The sequence below is a fragment of the Rhipicephalus sanguineus genome, chromosome 3 (genome assembly GCF_013339695.2).
Source record: "Rhipicephalus sanguineus isolate Rsan-2018 chromosome 3, BIME_Rsan_1.4, whole genome shotgun sequence".
NCBI classification, from domain to species: Eukaryota; Metazoa; Arthropoda; class Arachnida; order Ixodida; family Ixodidae; genus Rhipicephalus; species Rhipicephalus sanguineus.
This window is the reverse complement of record NC_051178.1, coordinates 209,579,035-209,598,824: the sequence shown is the minus strand read 5'-3', so window position 1 is coordinate 209,598,824 and position 19,790 is coordinate 209,579,035. Positions and strand designations below refer to the sequence as shown.

At 43.1% G+C, this 19,790-nt stretch overlaps 1 protein-coding gene across 3 annotated transcripts in view; it reads right to left on the bottom strand.

Moving 5' to 3' along the window:
* Positions 1-913: 913 nt before the first annotated feature.
* LOC119388199 (aladin) overlaps positions 914-19,790 on the bottom strand; it is a 43,243-nt gene continuing 24,366 nt past the window's right edge. The window contains exons 12-16 of one of the 3 annotated variants that reach the window (XM_037655860.2): positions 17,473-17,536; positions 9,893-9,977; positions 3,388-3,527; positions 2,100-2,136; positions 914-1,796 (exon numbers count right to left, since the gene is read on the bottom strand). In XM_037655860.2, the coding sequence (XP_037511788.1) occupies positions 3,399-3,527; positions 9,893-9,977; positions 17,473-17,536 (278 nt within the window). In that variant the 3' untranslated portion in view covers positions 914-1,796; positions 2,100-2,136; positions 3,388-3,398. Of the gene's footprint in view, positions 1,797-2,099; positions 2,137-3,386; positions 3,528-9,892; positions 9,978-17,472; positions 17,537-19,790 lie in introns of those variants that run through there. The other 2 variants (XM_037655859.2, XM_049413864.1) reach the window with 2 other exon arrangements.

The window sequence follows — 19,790 nt, the reverse complement described above, 5'->3', positions numbered from 1 at the left end:
CAAGTTTTTAAAAAGTAGTCTCACTACCTAAAGCAGGTGGTGCAGTTTTCTTGAATATGCGTGGCGTTTACTGAGTCAACTTGCCTTGTGTGTATGAGACACATATGGAGATGCGGTTCTGTGCATTTATTTTGAGTTTACTTGCACCTTTGTTGATTGTGTTGTGGCAGCAAAAGTAAGTCTCGTGATGACAAAGTCAAAGAAACTGCTTAGAAAGCACAGTATATTTGGAAATCGACACGCTTCAGCTACTAACAGAAACAAGACAGGGAGCACTTGTGCTGGCACTACAGCAAGTAAGTATTATCCTCATTCCGCGTCGCTACAAGGGCGAAATGTTACCTGTACTGACAATGGCTACGTTTTGACATGGAGCTTCTACAAAGCGTGATTACGAGTAAGTGTCTGCACAAAATGCAGAGGAACCATGGCACTCGCACAGAACACCATTGATTGTGTTCCTTGAATGGAACCCATCAGAACTGCCACCTTTGAAACTGTTCTAACGTTCAACAAGAGTTGCATGGCCCGAGGAAACGTTCTCAAGGCATCTGACATGTCACCAAGGGGCAACACTCTGACACGGTTGGGTGAGATCGACCACCGTTGACAGTATTTTGCCAACAGAGAGACAGAAGATGGGACAAAACAAGCCAGGGAACCAAGAAAACAAGCCAAAAGCTGATTCGTTTTATGACTATATAGCTGGCGGCTATAAATGAAATTGTTTAGTAGATCTTTCTGAACAAGAATGAAATATAAACTTGTGTTTTCTCTTCAATTCTCAATATCTTGAAATCAATTTTTTTGTTACATTTGCCCCATTATCGGAACATCCTGAAAAGAGAGAAGGCTGATTTTTTACTAAAATAAACTAAAACCAATACAAAGCCACGAAGCTAGAATGCACATATGCGGGATAGTTTTCATTGTTTGGCAGTTTTATTTAAAAAATAATGATATAATGTCTCTTTAATTTAAGTTACAAAAATGAATTGCTTTGTCAAAAAAATTGCAAAAATGTCCACACTTGAAATACAATTGTAATTCTAGCTCCATTGCAAGAAGAAACTCCAACGAATAAAATGAAACAAACCTGAATGCGTTACATGCAGTAGTTTCTGAGAAAATGAGCCTTAAAGAAGCCTTAAAATACATAGGTGGTAAAGGGCCTACCCTGTACCCTTGACACACACCTGCACTTCCTCTGTGAACTTATAAAGCTTGGTGTTCTACTGGCTGCCTTTATGACTGTGACTGGACCTCTAAGAAAAGCATGAATTAATACTATACATTACATGTGTGTACGATCACAACACTGCTCTTTGCCAGAGTTTCCATGATTTGCAGAAAGCTATTCAGCAATGCATCTTATGAAATCCTTTCATTGCCTTTCTTCATAACGGTTTTTCTAGGCACTTTACCTCTCCTTTGAGACTACTTTGTCAGTATTTGCACCAACGGCAGACTACCACTTGTGACGCATAGCACATTTCAACCCATTCTTCCTGCACCAAAAGCCTGTTTTATTAGTTATCATTTTCTTTTGTCACATTATTTTCTGTCTTATTTAACAAATTTTTTTGCTTGGAAATTGCTTTCATCATTGTTTTTTTTTTGTTCAGTTATGTAAACGTGTGTTCTGTCATTGACGCTAACACGAGTAAAATCAATGCATTTAATATACAAAAATCACTCATTTGATTAAAATATACAAAACCTAAACAATTTTCAAAAGATAATTAGCCCAGAATGAATAAGGCATACTGTATATGTCATTAGGCCACAGGCAGCACCTGGAAAAATGAAACAATAATGAGAATACACAATTCTACAAGTAACACGAACACATATGCACGCAACATATGAAGAAAAATGTAACCAAGACTAAGCTTACTGACTTGTCCTATGCATTTGCATAGATTACTCCCGTACCAGAACCAATAAACCAGATATTTCCCAATTTCAAAGAGAAAAAAGTAAAAGTATATCCAAGTTAGAAATCCAGACATAAACCTTATCTGCTTCGAGACATGATATATACCTTGAAAAGAATGAAACGTGTAATAAGCGAAAGCAAGGAGCGTTCCACAGCTCACCATCAGAAGGCAGCATGCATACAGTGGCTTTGTTTGGCTACAAATCATGGACAAATAAATATAAAATCCTTTTAAAAAAATCATTGCAAGTGACACAGACATACAGAACGTAACATTCAGGTGCCCACGTAAAGTAAAATTGGTTTTGATACTCTAAAATGAAGTGACTTCAAGTAGCTAATATTCTAGCATGGTTCAACAGACCTGCTGTGAAACTATGCAAAGTATTTGCTAACTTTTAACATGCAGAAAACAATGCTAAAAGTGTTGCACAGGCTTCTTCCTTTTGATACTCACTCTTTACAGCTTGTAAAAGCTCAATGCTGTTGTACCAGGCCTTCTTGGAATTTTGCCTTTCTTATATTTCAATAATTTCTGTCTTCTTTATTTTGCAAAATATATCCTCTCGTGAAGATTACATAAGAGACAGAAAAAAAAAAAAAAAAAATCACAATGCTCTCGAACTGTATCAGGCTTTCAAAAGTGGCTCTGATGCAGCCACATATCTAGTCAACTCGTCAATATGTCTTTAGCAATGCTGACAAACAGCATCTATTCGTGTTAGAATAAAGTGGTGGAGAGGTGTTGAACTTAGCTAAAGTGCATCAAGAAAATTTTTGTCGTGTTATGGACTGCCTCAAAGGCATAAGACAAGCCACTGTGGTACAAGTGGTAGGCTCTATGGAGATTGTGCCGGGGGTTCCTGACAACTTCGTTTAAAATTGGTATGTAAGCTAGACAAACCCAAGGACACAACCAGGGCAAATTGCACATCAGCAAGATAGATGGTGATGGCAGAGCGGTGCATTCTTTTTGCCCGATTACTATGTTTATTGCCACCCTGTGGCAACATTTCAATGCTAAAAAAGCCTGTGAAAGATGGATTTTCTCTCACCGTTTGCTAATGTTTGTCTTAAATGAACCAGGTGTGTACATGTGATACAGGAAGTGTTCGTTAACTTAAACTTACTGCACAAGGTTACTCTGCTAAATCACGAAACAAAATATACATGGTTGCCAACGGAACCACGACTGGGAAACAAAAATAGTTCATTACATCATGGATTTCATTAAATAGAGGTTTGTCGTACCAAGGTCTGACTTTACTTGCTGACAGTATGTACAAGTTGTTTTTAATGTCGCCAAAGACCATGAGTGTGCACCAACTCAGCTTCTCCAATCAAGGCCTCACTCGCGGTCTTGTCACAATTGCAGCAGTATTTTTCTTCTTTTATTTTTATCCAGTTCATGCTAATTAACGTTACACACTACGGGTAACACTGCTCACCTCCTCTCTGCTCACGTGCTGTACAAATGCGGTGGCCTGAGCGGTGTAAAGGGAAGGCTGGCTGCTGTGTCTGATGAGTCGCAAGGCGAGATGGGGCAGTAACAGAGTGGCACGTGACTCACCAGTCCATTGCTCCAGCACTGAAATTAGAAAACACGCAAGTGACAATGAAAGTAATGAGCATTACTTGTCACTCAGGGCTGTTTAGGCTGAGGGAACAGAAGAGACAGGGTAAAGGGCAATAAGGAAGGTAAACATGGGTGCCTACATTGGTACACTTTTTTCCCACTTTCATTCTGCTCATTTAATGACCTATAAATAGGGCTCCGTGTTTTCGGAGTTTATTTTTCCTGAATTTCGGAGGGTGTTTCTCGGAGCTTATTTTTGTAGGAAATTTGGCGTTTATCGGAGATTATTTTTTGCAAGTCCCTAATTCTCGGAAATTCGGAGTTTGCATTATTCTCAATACTTTAATATCTTAGATGAAATGATATCCAAACACAAAAACACCAGAACTCACGAAGCGTATTTTAGTTGTCTGGAAGGTTTGAACGCACAAACACACATACACACAAGTACAAATACTTAATACAAAACACCTAAGTTTGTGGGTATTACAACCTTAAAGCTTGTTGTAATAGATGCAAGCATACATTACGAGGTCCATATATTCTGGCGCGCACCAGGGCCACCAGGAGGCCGTATATCAAGATGTTGTTTAACGCTCTCAGGGGCGCTACATACGTTGACGTCTCTCACTCCGTGCATGACAAACCCTTTGTCGTGCACGGAGTGCAGATACTGTTTGACGTGAGGTGAAGTTTATATCAGCCAAACCTAATCGGTGCATAAATGACCACTTAGAACATGCCCTTTCAATAAAAAACAGAACAGGGTCACATTGGCCGTTAAAATCGGAGCTTATCGAATAAATACAAATTGTCAAACATTTTATTGGCAAGTGTTTGTTAGACTTTTTCAGATTTATCGGATTTTTCGATTTATCCGAAAACACGGAGCCCTGCCTATAAACTTGCTCGTACCACCAAAATTGAACTTAAATTGGAAGCTTCCCGCACAAAAGCTGCATCGTGTCTGAATCCTCTTGTGTGTCATGTCTAAGCACAAGACAAAAAGATGGGGTAGGTAACATGCTATATTCACAGGTGCACACTGATACCTTAATTCAAAGGTGAGAAGCTGCATTGACTAAGTGCATGTCACGTAGCACTATGATATAACACAGCAGCAGACACCATCCTAGTGCAAGTTAAGTAGGGGTGTGCGAGTATTCGAAATTTCGAATATTTTTCGAATAGTGTTTGCTATTCGATTCGATTCGCACTGGAATTTTACTATTCGAACTTCCCAAAAACAAACACAGTCAACGTACGATTGAAAATGACCCCTTCAGATTTTCGATATGTTTCACCTCATTACACTCACGTATTGCGGCAAAGCTGCCTTTCAAGCTCCGTTACGGTCGAACTTTGTCAAGAGACAGTCGACGTCCAATTGGAAGTGGTCCCTAGATTTTCAAAATGCTTCACCTCATCACACCCCGGTGATGCGGCAAAGCTGCCTCTCAAGCTCCGTTACGGTCGAACTTTGCCAAGAGACAACGTTTGATTGGAAGTGGTCCCTAGATTTTCAATATGCTTCACTTCTACACACCCAGGTATTGCAAAAAACGCTGCCTTTCAAGCTCCGTTACGGTCGAACTTAGCCAAGACGCAGTCCAACGTCCGATTAAAAATGGTCCCTAGATTTTCAATATGCTTCACCTCATCGCACCCCGATATTGCGGCAAAGCTGCCTTTCAAGCTCCGCTACGGTCGCAAATGTATTAACTCAAGAAAACGCTGGTTCCAACATGGAGATGAAAGATGTGGCACAGGTGGGGGTCAATTAATGCTGTTTTGGACCTGAAATTTGGGCAGGAAGTCCGAAAAATCTGAAGCCGAAGCTTTCTAGCCTCCAAAATTTCAGATGTTCTTATATATCGACGTCTACGAGGCAGATTTGGAACTCCGGACTTGAAGGGAGCACACCCTTGTCCGAAACACATCAGTTGGGCTTCCACAGAAGTTGAAAGAGGAGGAAAGGCTGAGGAAATGGCATCTTTGCCTACCACGTGTAAGGTGTTGTCAGCAACACTTTGGTTGCACTTAATCATGTACATAAATAGAATTTGGCCTCTACATTGCCTCATTCTTGATAAGATAACTATGAAACACCACCCCACCAGTGCTTCATCAACCGAGCGAAAAGAAACACTTTCATGTTGCTATCTCATAAGAATATGCTTAAGAATCCTCTCTAACTTTTTTTCTGCAGTTTCGCTTCGAAGTATTAGAAAAATATTTTAGAAATATTCAAGAAATATTCGAAAAATATTCGATTCGATTCGCACTCACATTTCAATATTCGAATTCGCTTTGCACCCAAAATTTTGCTATTCGCACAGCTCTAAAGTTAAGTCAACATGCACCTAAGGCAATAACTGACAAACAAGAACAATAGCTGAAGGCTCTCCCTAGACAAGGTTTATTGAAAAAGGTTCCCATAGCAAGTTATACATCTTTATTAGCAGATGTACACATATATGTGTATGACATAGTACACATGGTAGAATCTCTTTAAACAGAACCTGAATGGACCGGGAAAATATGTTTCACTTAAGACTAACTCTGTTTAGTGAGAAAGATGCACCTATACATACAGCACCAAAATACTCCAAAGACAACCGAATCAAAGGCAGTTTTGTTTCAGGGGAAGTTCCGTTGAAGTGATAACAGAGATTCTACGGTACATTCAAGCAAGACAAAAATGACTGTAAGGTATGATGCAACAGGACTGCACAGTAGATTATGAGGAAAGCTGCAACGGAAGGTGCCATACTAATTTCAATCACTTGAGGTTTTTTAAAGTTCACTCAAATCATTGTGCGCAAGTGATTTTGCATTCCATCCCAATCTGAATGTGGCCACCAGAGAGGGGAATCAAACCTGCAACCACACGCTCAGTAGCAGAGTATTTTTACCAGCGAAGCGTAACACCTTATTAAGGGACAAAATGAGCTGTCATGAATTCTGATTTCTATGCACAGGTAGAAATAAGTCATACAAGAACTACAACATGAAAGAGGGAATTATCTCTAACTTTACTAGTTTATTAAAAGAAAGCCGTTTACAAGAGAGCCAGAATTATACATGATTCTCATGAACCAACATATGGGGATGAAAAATCTCATCTGAGTCACTGTGGTCACATGCACTAAGAAACAGACCCACATATGTTTTCATTCATTCATTCATTCATTCATTCATTCATTCATTCATTCATTCATTCATTCATTCATTCATTCATTCATTCATTCATTTTATTTTCTGTATAAAAGGAGGGGACGGGACTAAAAGCTGTAGCAGTAATTTGACAAAGTTCCCGGCTCCCTATTACAGGTCACTGAAGTGGCTGTAGTGAAGAGGCATAGTCATAAATAATACACGCTTGGAACACTTATAATATATGCTGATAATACAGCTAATTAAAGGTTATAATTATACAATAATTAGCAACAAATAATAACCATACTTTGACTAAGAAAAATAACTAAAAACACAAGTAACAGTACACACTTGGCACACTTATCAAACTCAATATGCATAAGAATATGTATGTGTTCTTACATCGCATAGGTGATCAACGAGAACTACAGTCAAATCCTGCTCCAACAAAATTTTCGCTACATATAACGAAAATTTTCAGTATCCAATCAGCTGCCCATAGAAAACAATACAAAAAAGGTCTCTTTATAATGAATAATCTTGCTAGTTCTTTCCACTTCAATGAATACACTGCTCATCGTTGCTGCGATCGTGGGTGATGACAAAGATGTCATTCTGAAGGCACACACGCAGCCAATGTACACCAAGTCCAAGCAAAACTACAGTTTGGCCACAACATCTGCGGATAACATCACTTTCATGATGACAGGATGATGGATGGCAACCAAGCTGCTGCAAGTACATGCGCCTATGCGCGCAGCTAATGAGCACTAAGTCAAAGAGATACAGTTTTCCACAACCGCTGTGGATAAAACTACGGTACGCAATCATGGATGGCAATGATGCAGCTCCAAAAGTATGTGAGTGGTCAATGCACATAAGAGTAACAACGATAAGCCGTTTGCCTGAACCGTTGCATACCAAACGATCGTCACTATCAACGCGATCATCAATGGCCACCACCAAGATCTGAAAGCATGTGCACAGCCAATGTGCGAAAACGGTACGGATTGCTGCAACTACTATAGACAAAACCACAGTTGTAATCAATGCAATTATATGGGTAACTGTCATGAATGACAGTCACATATGATGACAATGCAGTTGTGAAGGCACTGCGTGCAGCCTACTCACATGGAGTGATAACAAAACTACCGTTTGCCACAGAGCCATTGCGGACAAAACCATGGTTGCCATCGTCGTGATCATCAGACTACACAGCTCTAAAGGCACGTGGCCAACGTGGTAATAGATTAAAGGCAATGAAGTCAAAAGTAAACGAAGTTTTGGCCTTTCCTGCCATCTGCTGATGAGTACGCGAGTGTGGACTTCAGCCCCTTTCCACCTCTAGCACAGCTTTTACATTGCACATTCACAGCATTGGGCATAGAGGATCATCCGAATAACAGCTAGAAGAGCCAGAGTAGGGACTAGTTGGTATTGCATAGTTGACACTTGCGATGCGCTGTTCGAACACCAGGAAAGATGCATAAAAAACACGTAGTACACACGACGTGCTTATGTTCTACGTCTGCGCTTCTTTTGTCTTTTCTGGTGTTCAAACAGCACGTCGCAAGTGTCAACTATCCAAATAACTTGAGATGCGGCCAAGTACATCTGGGTTAGCGAGTGTCAACTACCCAAATAACTTGAGATGCGGCCAAGTACATCTGAGTTAGCGAGTTCAGCGCCAATAAACAATGTGTGCACTATCTGAGGCCAGAGTATGACTCATAATTATGACATTCCCAATTTGTGTGTTCTATACTACATGAAGTTTCAATGCAATGAAATTCTGCATTAACAAACTTTTTCGCGGGCCTCATCAATTTCGTTGTACTAGTGGGGTTTGAGTGTATTCTATTCTGGGAAAACCTTGCCCTGCAATAATATTAGTATCTTTATCAGAAGTGACAAGAGGATCAAGATTATCGCTTAAGAGTTTATTTAATAGTACTATGGCCATTGTGTAGCGTCATTTGTGTGTGCATCCGTAGGCCCTCGGAGTGAGCACAGTACATCATTCTCTGAACCTGGTATCATGAATACACCGATTCTGTTTAAAGGGCCAGTAAGCAACCCCGATGTCAAAAAATTGTAAAGAAGAGAAATATGCCTACTGTTGCTATGTGAACATGCGGCCACAAGAATTTTGCCAGTACGTGCTATAATATGTAAGTTACAGGGGCTAGAACATCCGTTTCAACTGGTTTCAAATTTTCGCGCGACCTCACCACCCTTCTCCGCCACAAGGAGGGAAAGGCGTAGCCTGTCGTTGTGACTCTGCCCACTTCGGCAATGTGACACGACGTCAGCAATTGACGTCATTGGCGAGCTCGATCAGTCATAATGCACTTCTGCTTGCTGCAGCTCCTGGTTGTTTACTGTTTACATTGTCGCACGTGCTGCGTAACTTGATGGGCAGTTTTCGGCTCTTCGGTATTTTTAAACCTTTGTGACAGTTCACAATGCAGCAGGAGTGCGTGCTTGCTTTCCAGGACGACAAAAGGGCGTGAGAGAAAAACGTGGAGAACCCCACTTGCCGCGCATGCAATGGGAAAACAAAGCAAGCGCGACCCGTCCGAGCTACCGGAAATTCCCTCACTCGGCCCGCTGCGCGCTAATCGCGCGTACCGAAGGACTAAAATAAAGTTGTTCATCCATCCATCCATCCGCTCGATTTGCAGCCGACAAAGCTTCCTCCACGTGTTGCTCATGTCGAAGGCGAAGTGCGTGCAGGTGCCATGCAGTGCGAGGAATATACGCACGACAACTGCATGGCCAAAACCGCATCACAGCAGGGCCAAGAAACAAGGTGCAGTTTCGTAGTGGTGGGTGGGAACAGAAACTGACGTTAACTTGACAACTGTTTGTTGAGACCTGGCTTTAGACCAATCGACGATCTCAGTGGTACGTCAAGTTGCCCATGGGCAAGTTTGCGTCACTGCGTGTATGAGGGGGATTGGTCAGGCGAAGGAAAGAGGCGCGGAAATTGTTTTTCGAAATGGAGGGTCTGCGCGGCGTGCAGCGCTGTAATATTTGGAAAATGTGATCGCCGCGGTCTACTGTACGAATTGGCGAGCTTGTTTGTTTGGGGGGTGTAAAAAAAAAGGTCGGAGCTTGTTTACTGGCCCTTTAAAGTTTGCTAAAGAAGAGAATGCAGCTTTCTGTATAACGTAGCTTTCTTTATAATATAATCATGCAAACACCACACTTACCACAGTAAGCAGTGAGCCACCTTCAAAGCCATTGTAGAAGCTTATCAGCTGAGCCGACTCACCGGGGGGACCAGATACAAAGCCGCTGTTAGGAGAAAAACAAAAGGCACAATGTGGCTACTACTACTTCTGAACCTTGGCCACTTGCTGACCAGAAGTGAAAAGAAGCAGCATTACTAACCAGTCTCAGTACCATCTACTACAATTCTTCGTCCAAACACTATCGCTTCAGCTTTGGTAAGTTATGTATCTTGTTCAATGTTTTCTTAAATAGGGGCATTCCAGTAAAGAGGTGACCCTAGTGAGAACATCACATTATTCAATTTAATAATAATGATTGTTGGGGTTTTACATCCCAAAACCACGATGCGATTATGAAGGATGCCACAGTGGAGGGCTCCAGAAATTTTTACCATCTGGTGTTCTTTAACTCTTCCGTGACCGTGCCGATAGAACGTAGGTCACCGGTGACCCGAACGCGCCAAACGAGAACTTAAAAGTACGGGCGCTCCTGTGAACTAGTTGCACCATCTAACACATTCTGTAAGCACTAATGTTTCATTTCCTGCATAGTTAGTTCTTTTCCCGAGCGGCATCAATTTTTAACAACGACTCAATGAGAGCAGTTCGCTAAAATGGCAGACGAAACGGTAGCGAGACACTCTAAGAAATGTTGTTCCTTGGACGATTCTGTTGCATCCGCAAGCGATTTTTCTGCTGTTTCTAGCAGAAGTGACTCCGAGGATGATGTCAAATCATGGAAATATAGTTCGGATGATAAAAAAACGTAGAGTGAGCCCGGATTGTAGTCAGGTGTTGATCAGTACGTGGCACTTTGTCATGTCGATTTTTTGCGCTGATTTAAATGTCATGAGGATGTTGGCATTATTATATCTTTTATTTGTAGTCTCTCAGCAGTATATGGTAAAAATTTGGTGACATAACCTTCAACCAGTAGAGAGTAATGTTCAGCCCAAGAAGGCTACGTGGCCGTGACCTCAGAGTAGCGTTGCGCAACTGAAGTCCATATGTGTCACAAGGAAAATCGGCGTTTTGGCTATTTTTTTCACCGCAGAAGCAATAAACAGGATTTGTGTTAACAAAAATGAGTGTGCGTGGTTTCAAATCTTGTAGAAGCAGTCTTATGCCAAAGATGATGGTTCTTGGGAATGGTCATGGCCACAGAGATGGTGAATTTCATTTGCCTGCTAATCTATATGAGCATCATCGAGCTTCCACGACTACACCTCCACAAAACAAGTACAGTAGACTCTCATTAAATGGAACCTGAAGGGACCAGGAAAATATGTTCCATTTAACAATGATTCCATTTACTGAGAGATGAACAAGGTTGCAGAATGCAAGTACGAAACCAATCTTGTCAGAAGCACTTGTTCTATTTAAGCAGCAGTTCCGTTTAAGAGATTTCCGCTTACTGAGAGTCTACTGTACATTTAGAGCAAGTCCTACCAATTGACGAAGCTGAGAAAATACAAAATGTAGAGCTGTGCGAACAGCAAAATTTTGGGTGCGAAGTGAATTCGAATACTGAAGTGTGAGTGCGAATCGAATCGAATATTTTTCCAATATTTCTCGAATACTTCTAGAATATTTTTCTAATACTTCGAAGCGAAATTGCAGAAAAAAAAGGTTAGAGAGGATTCCTAAGCATATTCTTATGAGATAGCAACATGAAAGTGTTCCTTTTCGCTAGGTTCAAGCGCAATGTAGAGGCCGAATTGTATTTATGTACATGATTTGGTGCAACCAAAGTGTTGCCGACAACACTTCACACTGTGATAGGCAAAGATGCCATTTCCTCAGCCTCTCCTCCTCTTTCAACTTCAGTGGAAGCCCAACTGATTATGGTGGGCAAGGGTGTGCTCTCTTCAAGTCCGGAGTTCCAAATTTGCCTCGTAGACATCGATATATAAGAACATCTGAAATTTTGGATGCTAAAAAGCTTCAGCTTCCGATTTTTTTGGACTTCCTGCCCAAATGTCAGGTCCAAAACAGCATTAATTGAGCCTCCACCTCTGCCGCATCTTTCATCTCCATGTTGGAACCAGCGTTTTCTTGAGTTAATACATTTGCGACTGTAGCGGAGCTTGAAAGGCAGCTTTGCCGCAATACGGGGGTATGATGAGGTGAAGCATATTGGAAATCTAGGGACCACTTCCAACTGGACGTTGACTGTGTCTTGGCTAAGTTCGACCGTAACGGAGCTTGAAAGGCAGCTTTGCCGCAATACGGGGGTGTGATGAGGTGAAGCATATTGAAAATCTGAAGGGGTCACTTTCAATCGGACGTTGAATTTGTCTTTGGGAAGTTCGAATTGTTTCGAATAGTAATATTCCAGTGCGAATCGAATCGAATAGCAAACACTATTCGAAATATATTCGAAATTTCGAATATTCGCACACCCCTAACAAAAAGTGCTAAGAGGGCAACAAATTTGACGACTGGACAAATGCCACTTGTAACGCCTGTTTTGCCCAGTTATAGGTTTCAAAACAGGAGAAAGTGCCTCAGAAAAGGCTGGCCGACGTTTCGATAGGTGGACCTATCTTTGTCAAAGGCGCCTTGTCATCCCTGGCGTGTTAGTTTTAAAGGGTTACCCTTTAACTAACTAACCCTTTAAAACTAACATGCCAGGGATGACAAGGCGCCTTTGACAAAGATAGGTCCACCTATCGAAACGTCGGCCAGCCTTTTCTGAGGCACTTTCTCCTGTTTTGAAACCTATAACGTGTATCCATCTGTCGGCTCCCTTCTTGATCTTGTTTTGCCCAGTGGCACACCAACCTTAGAAAAAGAAATTTTTTTACATCTTAGAGCTTTCAGACATGGCTCCACCTATTTCGATAATGCCAGACATTGAAATGTGAAGACTTTTTTGAAGCTTACATGTTTAGAATATTTTTATTTCTATTTTATATGTATTGGTGCCGTGTTCAGTGCTATCTTTTGGCATCTGACTTTTTTTTCTGTACTGCTATTCAGCATACCGTATTTACTCGATTCTACCGCGCCCTCGATTGTAACGCGCACCCGTTTTCCGCGACCAAAAAAAAAAAAAGTACAACATCGATTCTAACGCGCACCCATTTTTCGTGAGAGAAATGAACAAAAGAAGTCCGTAGGAGTCCACCTTCGCACATTCAGAAGAACAAGCATTTGGCTTTTAAAGAACTAAAGTTTCAAAAAAAGAAAACACAAAGTCAAACGGCGGGCCTTGCCACTGAAACTGTCACCACTACGGCGGCGATACGAGTCGCATAATGGATCAGTCTTCGTCGCTGTCGGACAACTCCTTGTCGCTGTCAACGCTCTTCGATTTCGGCAAACCGGCCCTGCTTTTGTCCACAGAAACTTTTTCGTGAACCTTTGCTGTAAAACAATCTTCTGCTTCTGTTTGCGCCAGTCTCGCACGCATGTTTCGGCAACTCCGAACGACCGCGATGCGGCCCGATTTCCGTCCGTCTCTGCACATGTAATAACTTTTCTTTGAAATGCGACATCGTGGTGCACTCATCGAGTATTTGTAGTGGGCACTTTCATGCCACCGATGCGAATGTAGAACGGGATGACAAACTCCTCAGCACACGTACGAACTGAAACAATGACAGAAATGGCCGAGGCGCGTAGGAGGCGGCCATTTTGAAATGCCGATGGCAATACGATAACCGAGTTTCTTTTTTTTTTTTCGGTACTCGATTCTAACGCGCATGCGATTTTTCGACTCGTTTTGCCGAAAAAAAGGTGCGCGTTAGATTCGAGTAAATACGGTAATTTGCTAAAATACCTATGGCTCAACAGCAAATTTAGTCTTCTTCTCAATTATGTTTCTTGTATTGCTGTGTTTGAAAAAATTTCTTGAGGGAAAAGATATAACCACGTAATCTGATGGAATAATGCAATTTTCACTGGGCAGACAAAAAAATTTGTAACTCATATGATTTTTGAGCTACATCATTCAAACTTCCCTCTAACATAGAAAACTGTTGAGCAAATATTTTGTTTATCTCAGATTATTTTTAGTTTTTTTTTCTTTCACGTTGGGGGCTTAACAATAAAAATGTTATATGCAATGTTCAATAAACCTTGCTTTTATGAATATACTTGCATATTATATCTCAATATGAATTTTTCGAAGTAATACCATTAAAAGTGCAATCACTTAGCTTCATATTGATATATACCATTACACTGCGTCTATCATATTATTTATAACAAAAAATAAATACTAAAACATACAAAACGTGGCCGAATTTCCCACGGTCACGAAAGAGTTGAAGGGACACTAAAGACCAAAACGATTTTTCTTATACAGTCGAACCGACTTATAACGATCCCATGTATAACAATCTATCGGTTATAACGACCATATTTGGGTGCACTTACGATTTTCCAATGCTAACCATTGAAGCTGCGTCCACATATAGCGAACATTCTTCAAAGCCACCTACTTTTACAACGAACACTTCAGACACGATCACGGTAAAAATATGGCGCATACGAAGCGAAAAAAAGTTAAGACAGGCCTTCTAAAGCGTGAGGGGCGCGCGCTCGCGCGTGCCCCGCTCCAGTTTACTCGCAACTAAGATATCCCTGATCGGCGAGCACCGCACGCAGATTTCGGACGCTACGAGCAAGGTCGCTCACTTTCCAGCCTTTTTCTTCAGTGGCAGAATGGCAGTGAGGAAAAAAAAAGAGGCAGCATGAAGCCTTGCGGTCAGCTTTCGCACGGTGATTTTTCCTGACGCCGTTCTCTGTAGCTACGACCGCCTACGATGAACCAAAGAATGCCTTGGAACGCAAAAAGGCATAACTGCAAGAAGTGATAACCGCGATAACTTTTTATCGCATAAAGGTTCACTGCGTCCCTAAACTTGTCCACGCCACAATGTGCCGCAAAAGGTCGTCCGTCTTTTCGGTAACTGCAGAGACCGGTCGATCGGTGATAACGATTTCCACGCGATAGCGGCTTTGCCTTCGCGGATAAGCATCAGAAAAGAGCGAAGGCGAGGTGGCGGCCGTCGATGAACGTGCAGTTATGACTTATAGCCGACAACCTTATATCACAATCATCTGCAGATATCTGCTCGGTTGCGCGTGTGGCGTACGCCGTACACTGTGCCGATTGATGGCGGTACGAGCGCGCCATGCTGCCGTTCGCAAGTTCGCCGCCGCCGCGTAGTGCGAAACCGCTTTAAAGTGCGCGTCGCTTTGTAGAAACGAAAGTAGCTTGCTGTTGTTGAGAGGCGCGGGCACCGAAAAACGTCGATGCACTGACAGCGAGCTTATACTGCGTGTTTGACTACGTGACAACTCAAGTGCGCCAGGCATCGTCGTGCAGGGCCGCGAGAGCATCGCGGAGACGTAGAGTGCGTGTTGCTTGCAAAATGCTTGTTTTCACCGCGTTGAACGAACAGGCTACTCGCCGCACCCGTGCACGGTCCGGAGTGAAGCTGGCACGAAGAACGTACAAACGCGTGCATATGGCATACAGCAAGCAGCCCAGCAGTGACTCCGCGAGCCGAGTAGGCGACGCGCTGCACGCAACTAGCCAGGGATGATCCGCTCCACATGGCAGTACCGCGCTACGGTGAAACGGTGTCAATTCATTGCAAAGGCGGGTAATTCACTCGTTGGCACGTAGCGGGCATCGCTTCACGACGCGAAAAGGCTTAGCTTGTCACCGGAGGGGTTGTTATAACACTTTAATAAAAGTGCACAGAAAAAAAAAACGGCTTGGCCGCTGAGTGCACTTTTTTAAATTCGAGTCCATATTCAACGAACTACTGATATAACGACCACTTTTCGCGACACTTTCGAGTTCGTTATAAGCGGGTTCGACTGTATTAGTAAAGTACTCTTTCACGCTGCCAAAAACACCACGCTTGCTGCGATGAGACTTGTAGTGAGCGAGAAAATGCGCAAGAACAAAATGTGGGTGGCGACGCCACCTAGAAGTTTCTGCACCATTCGCCGTGATGTCACATGTTTTGACGGCGCCTACTCCCTGACTACGTAGTTCCTAATCGGTAAAAATGAAGCACAATGTCTTCTGAGGGGCCATAGACTTGACATACCAAATTTGGGGTAATTTTGTTGAGCCAATAGGGACTTTTAGCTTGTACGTATACCTTCTTTAGGTTACCGCGTTACCGGATACTGGATGGACTCTGTGCATTTTTGCAGGTTTACGGAACGTAAACTACTCGCCTGTTAGGCTTTACGTTTATGGCCCTATCTCGCAAATCCACCTTCGTTTGTGGCTACTCGCGATATCCGCTTTGCGGAGACTCCAGCCGCCGAGTCAAAATAAGCCGAAGTGCGAGCGCCACTTAAGATCACCTTGTTTCAGCCGGATTACCGAGGCTACAGCGACCTAGAATACCGAAGCCGTAAACGTGAGAGGCCTAAGGCATCTGACAGGCTGCATATGTGGCGCCATCTAGCGGGGCCAGGGTGAACCAGGCAAGCACAAAATTGTTATTGCGGAAACATCGGGCATTCTACTTCCAATGTAAATGCCTTGCAGCGGCATACTTACGAATTAGTTGCCTTTTAAATTATTTTTTCCCTCAAAAACACTAGGCGAAAACAAACGTGTCCATGACTGTGGTTGCACGAAGCGTCAAAAGATGTCGACACCATCGTCCGGTAACCCGGTATTGCTACACCCTTTTGTATACCGGGATACTGCAAACGCTAAAAACCTCTTTTATGATTTTGCCACAACGGTAATTCAATATTATCTAAATTAAATGTAGTGGAAATGCAATTATTATCACCATTTAGTGGTTTGCGCAAACGCAAATATTTATGTAAAGGTTTACGTTTGGGTAGCTAAAAACTTTACTAAAACTCAAGTTCCGGTAACACGGTAAATGTAATCCGGTAACATGGTAACGCAAAGAAGTATACATTGAAGCTAAAACTCCCTAATGGCGCCGAAATACGATAAATGCACTTTGAAATCCGTGACGTCGCGCGGGGAGATTTCGGCGCAAAATTTAAAAATGGAACTCTGAACTTGGTTTTATCCTGTATTAATAAACCTATGATGGCGAAATTAACGACATTAGAGTTCTCAGAGCACAATTTATCGATCTAAACCAATTGTTTCTCTTTAGTGTCCCTTTAACGTGGACCTAAATCTAGGTACACGGGCCTCTAGCAATTCGCCTCCATCGAAATGCGGCCGCCATGGCCGGGATTCGATCCCACGACCTTCGGGTCAGCGGTCGAGCACCATAACAGCCATACCACCGTGGCCGGAACATTTTTCAATTCAAGAAGAGTAAACTTTCAGAACAAAAATTATTTAATCCACATATTAGATGTATCAGTCTCTCAATTGTTAGACTGGAGGATGCAGTCGAATATACCGGAAGCTGAGAATGAGAAGTGATCAGACTAAAAATTTGTGGAAGTTCAGTTGCTCCATGTGAGAAGCACATATTGACAAATGGCTATTGTCCTCTTTCTGTACCATAAAGCAGTCATACGAACTTGTCAAGCTGACAATACTGTTGGGACTCTGTGCTAGAATATTAGTAGTCTTGACTCACCATGGGAACATTTGAAAGACAGGGGAGGTCTTGGTCCTAAACAGAGCAACGTACTCGCTGTGATCTGCAGAAGAATCAATAAGAGAACTACAGTCGAACCCACATATAACGATCCCACATATAACGATATATCGGTTATAACGACCATATTTGGGTGCACTTACGATTTTCCTATGCTAACCATTGAAGCTGCGTCCAGATATAGCGAACATTTTTCAAAGCCTCCTACTTTTACAACGAACACTTCAGACACGGTCGCGGTAAAAATATGGCGCATACGAAGCGAAAAAAAGTTAAAATATGCCTTCTAAAGCGTGAGAGGGGCGCGCGCTCGCGCGTGTCCCGCTCCAGTTTACTCGCGACTAAGATATGCCAGATCGGCGTGCACTGCACGCAGATTTCGGACGCTGCGAGCGAGGTCGCTCACTTTCCAGGCATTTCTTCAGTGGCAGAATGGCAGTGATGAAAAAGAAAATAGTAGGCAGCATGAAGCCTTGCGGTCAGCTTTCGCACCGTAACCTTTCCTGACGCCGTTCTCTGCAGCTACGACCGCCTGCGATGAACCAAATAATGCCTTGGAACGCAAGAAGGCATAAATGCAAGAAGTGATAACCGCGATAACTTTCTATCGCAAAAAGTTTCACTGCGTCCCTAAACTCGTCGACGCCACAATGTGCCGCGAAAGGTCGTCCGTCTTATCGGTAACGGCAGAGACCGGTCGATCGGTGATTACGACTTCCGCGCGATTGCGGCGATGCCTTCGCGGATAAGCATCAGAAAAGAGCGAAGGCGGGGTGGCGGCTGTTGATGAACGAGCACGTCATTATGACTTATAGCGGACAACCTTATCACAGTCATCTGTAGATATCTGCTCGGCTGCGCGTGTGGCGTACGCCGTACACTGCGGATTGACGGCGCGGTACGAGCGCGCCATGCTGCCGTTCGTAAGTTCGCCGCCGCCGCGTCGTGCGAGACCGCTTTAAAGTGCGCGTCGCTTTGTAGAAACGAAAGTAGCTCGGTGTTGTTGAGCGGCGCGGGCACCGAGAAACGTCGATGCACTGACAGCGAGCGTATACTGCGTGTTTGACTATAGGTGACAAATCAAGTGCGCCGCGCAACGTCGTGCAGGGCCGCGAGAGCATCGCGGAGACGTAGAGTGCGCGTTGCTTGCAAAATGCTTGTTTTCGCCGCGTTGAACGAAGAGGCTAGTCGCCGCACCCGCGCACGATCCGGAGTGAAGCAAGCACGAAGAACGTACAAATGCGCGCATACGGCATACAGCAAGCGGCCCGGCACTGACTCCGCGTGCCGAGTAGGCGACGCGCTGCACGCAACTAGCCAGGGATGATCGGCTCCACGTCGCGGAACCGCGCTTGGGTGAAACGGTGTTAGCTCATTGCAAAGGCGGTTAATTCACTCGTGAGCACGCAGCAGGCGTCGCTTCACGACGCGAAAAGGCTTAGCTTTTCACCGAAGGGGTTGTTAGCACTTTAATAAAAGTGCAAAAAAAAAAAACGGCTTGGCCGCTAAGCGCACGTTTTTAAGGGCGAGTCCATATACAACGAACTACTGATATAACGACTACTTTTCGCAATACTTTCGAGTTCGTTATAAACGGGTTCGACTGTAGAGGTTACGGTAGTATCTAGAAAACATCAAAAGTCCGCACAGAATAGTACAACAGAAAGTTGAGCTACTTGGTAAGGCTTCATTATAAAAGAAGACAAGGCATGCAAACGTGTACACAAGAGAAGAGAACAAAAGAACATCTCTTGTATCCACATTTGCACACCGTACCTTCCTTTATAATGAAATGATACACAATGTAAGCTAAGGCACACTGAATCAGTTGGGCCCGATGTAAATGGTCATCATTGAAACTCTGTCTGCCTCAAGGCCAACATGGAGGCAAGAGGTGAGATACAAACTTTCATTTTACAATCATTACTGTGGTGCAGAGCATAAGCATCAATTATGAGTGAAAGGGGTCTCTCATGACCCCACCCAGGACTGCAAAACCCAAGCAGCCCCAATTACTGACAGCACTTTGTTCTGGACATGTAGCACACTGCGTGAATAATCCATGTATGCGTCATGACTGTGCAAAAAAGAAAATTTCAAATTTTGATTGTAACAAGGGCTGATATTTATTCTGTGTCTCCTTCAATGCACGGTTGGTCTGGTTACCATACAAATTGCATTCTGGGCACTGGATTTCAAATATCCAAATGCAAAGTGCTGTAGCACACTCAAAAATGACCAGTCAAGAGTACTATTATTGCCATTTTGAACAAAGTCATTTGGCATTAGCATTGTTT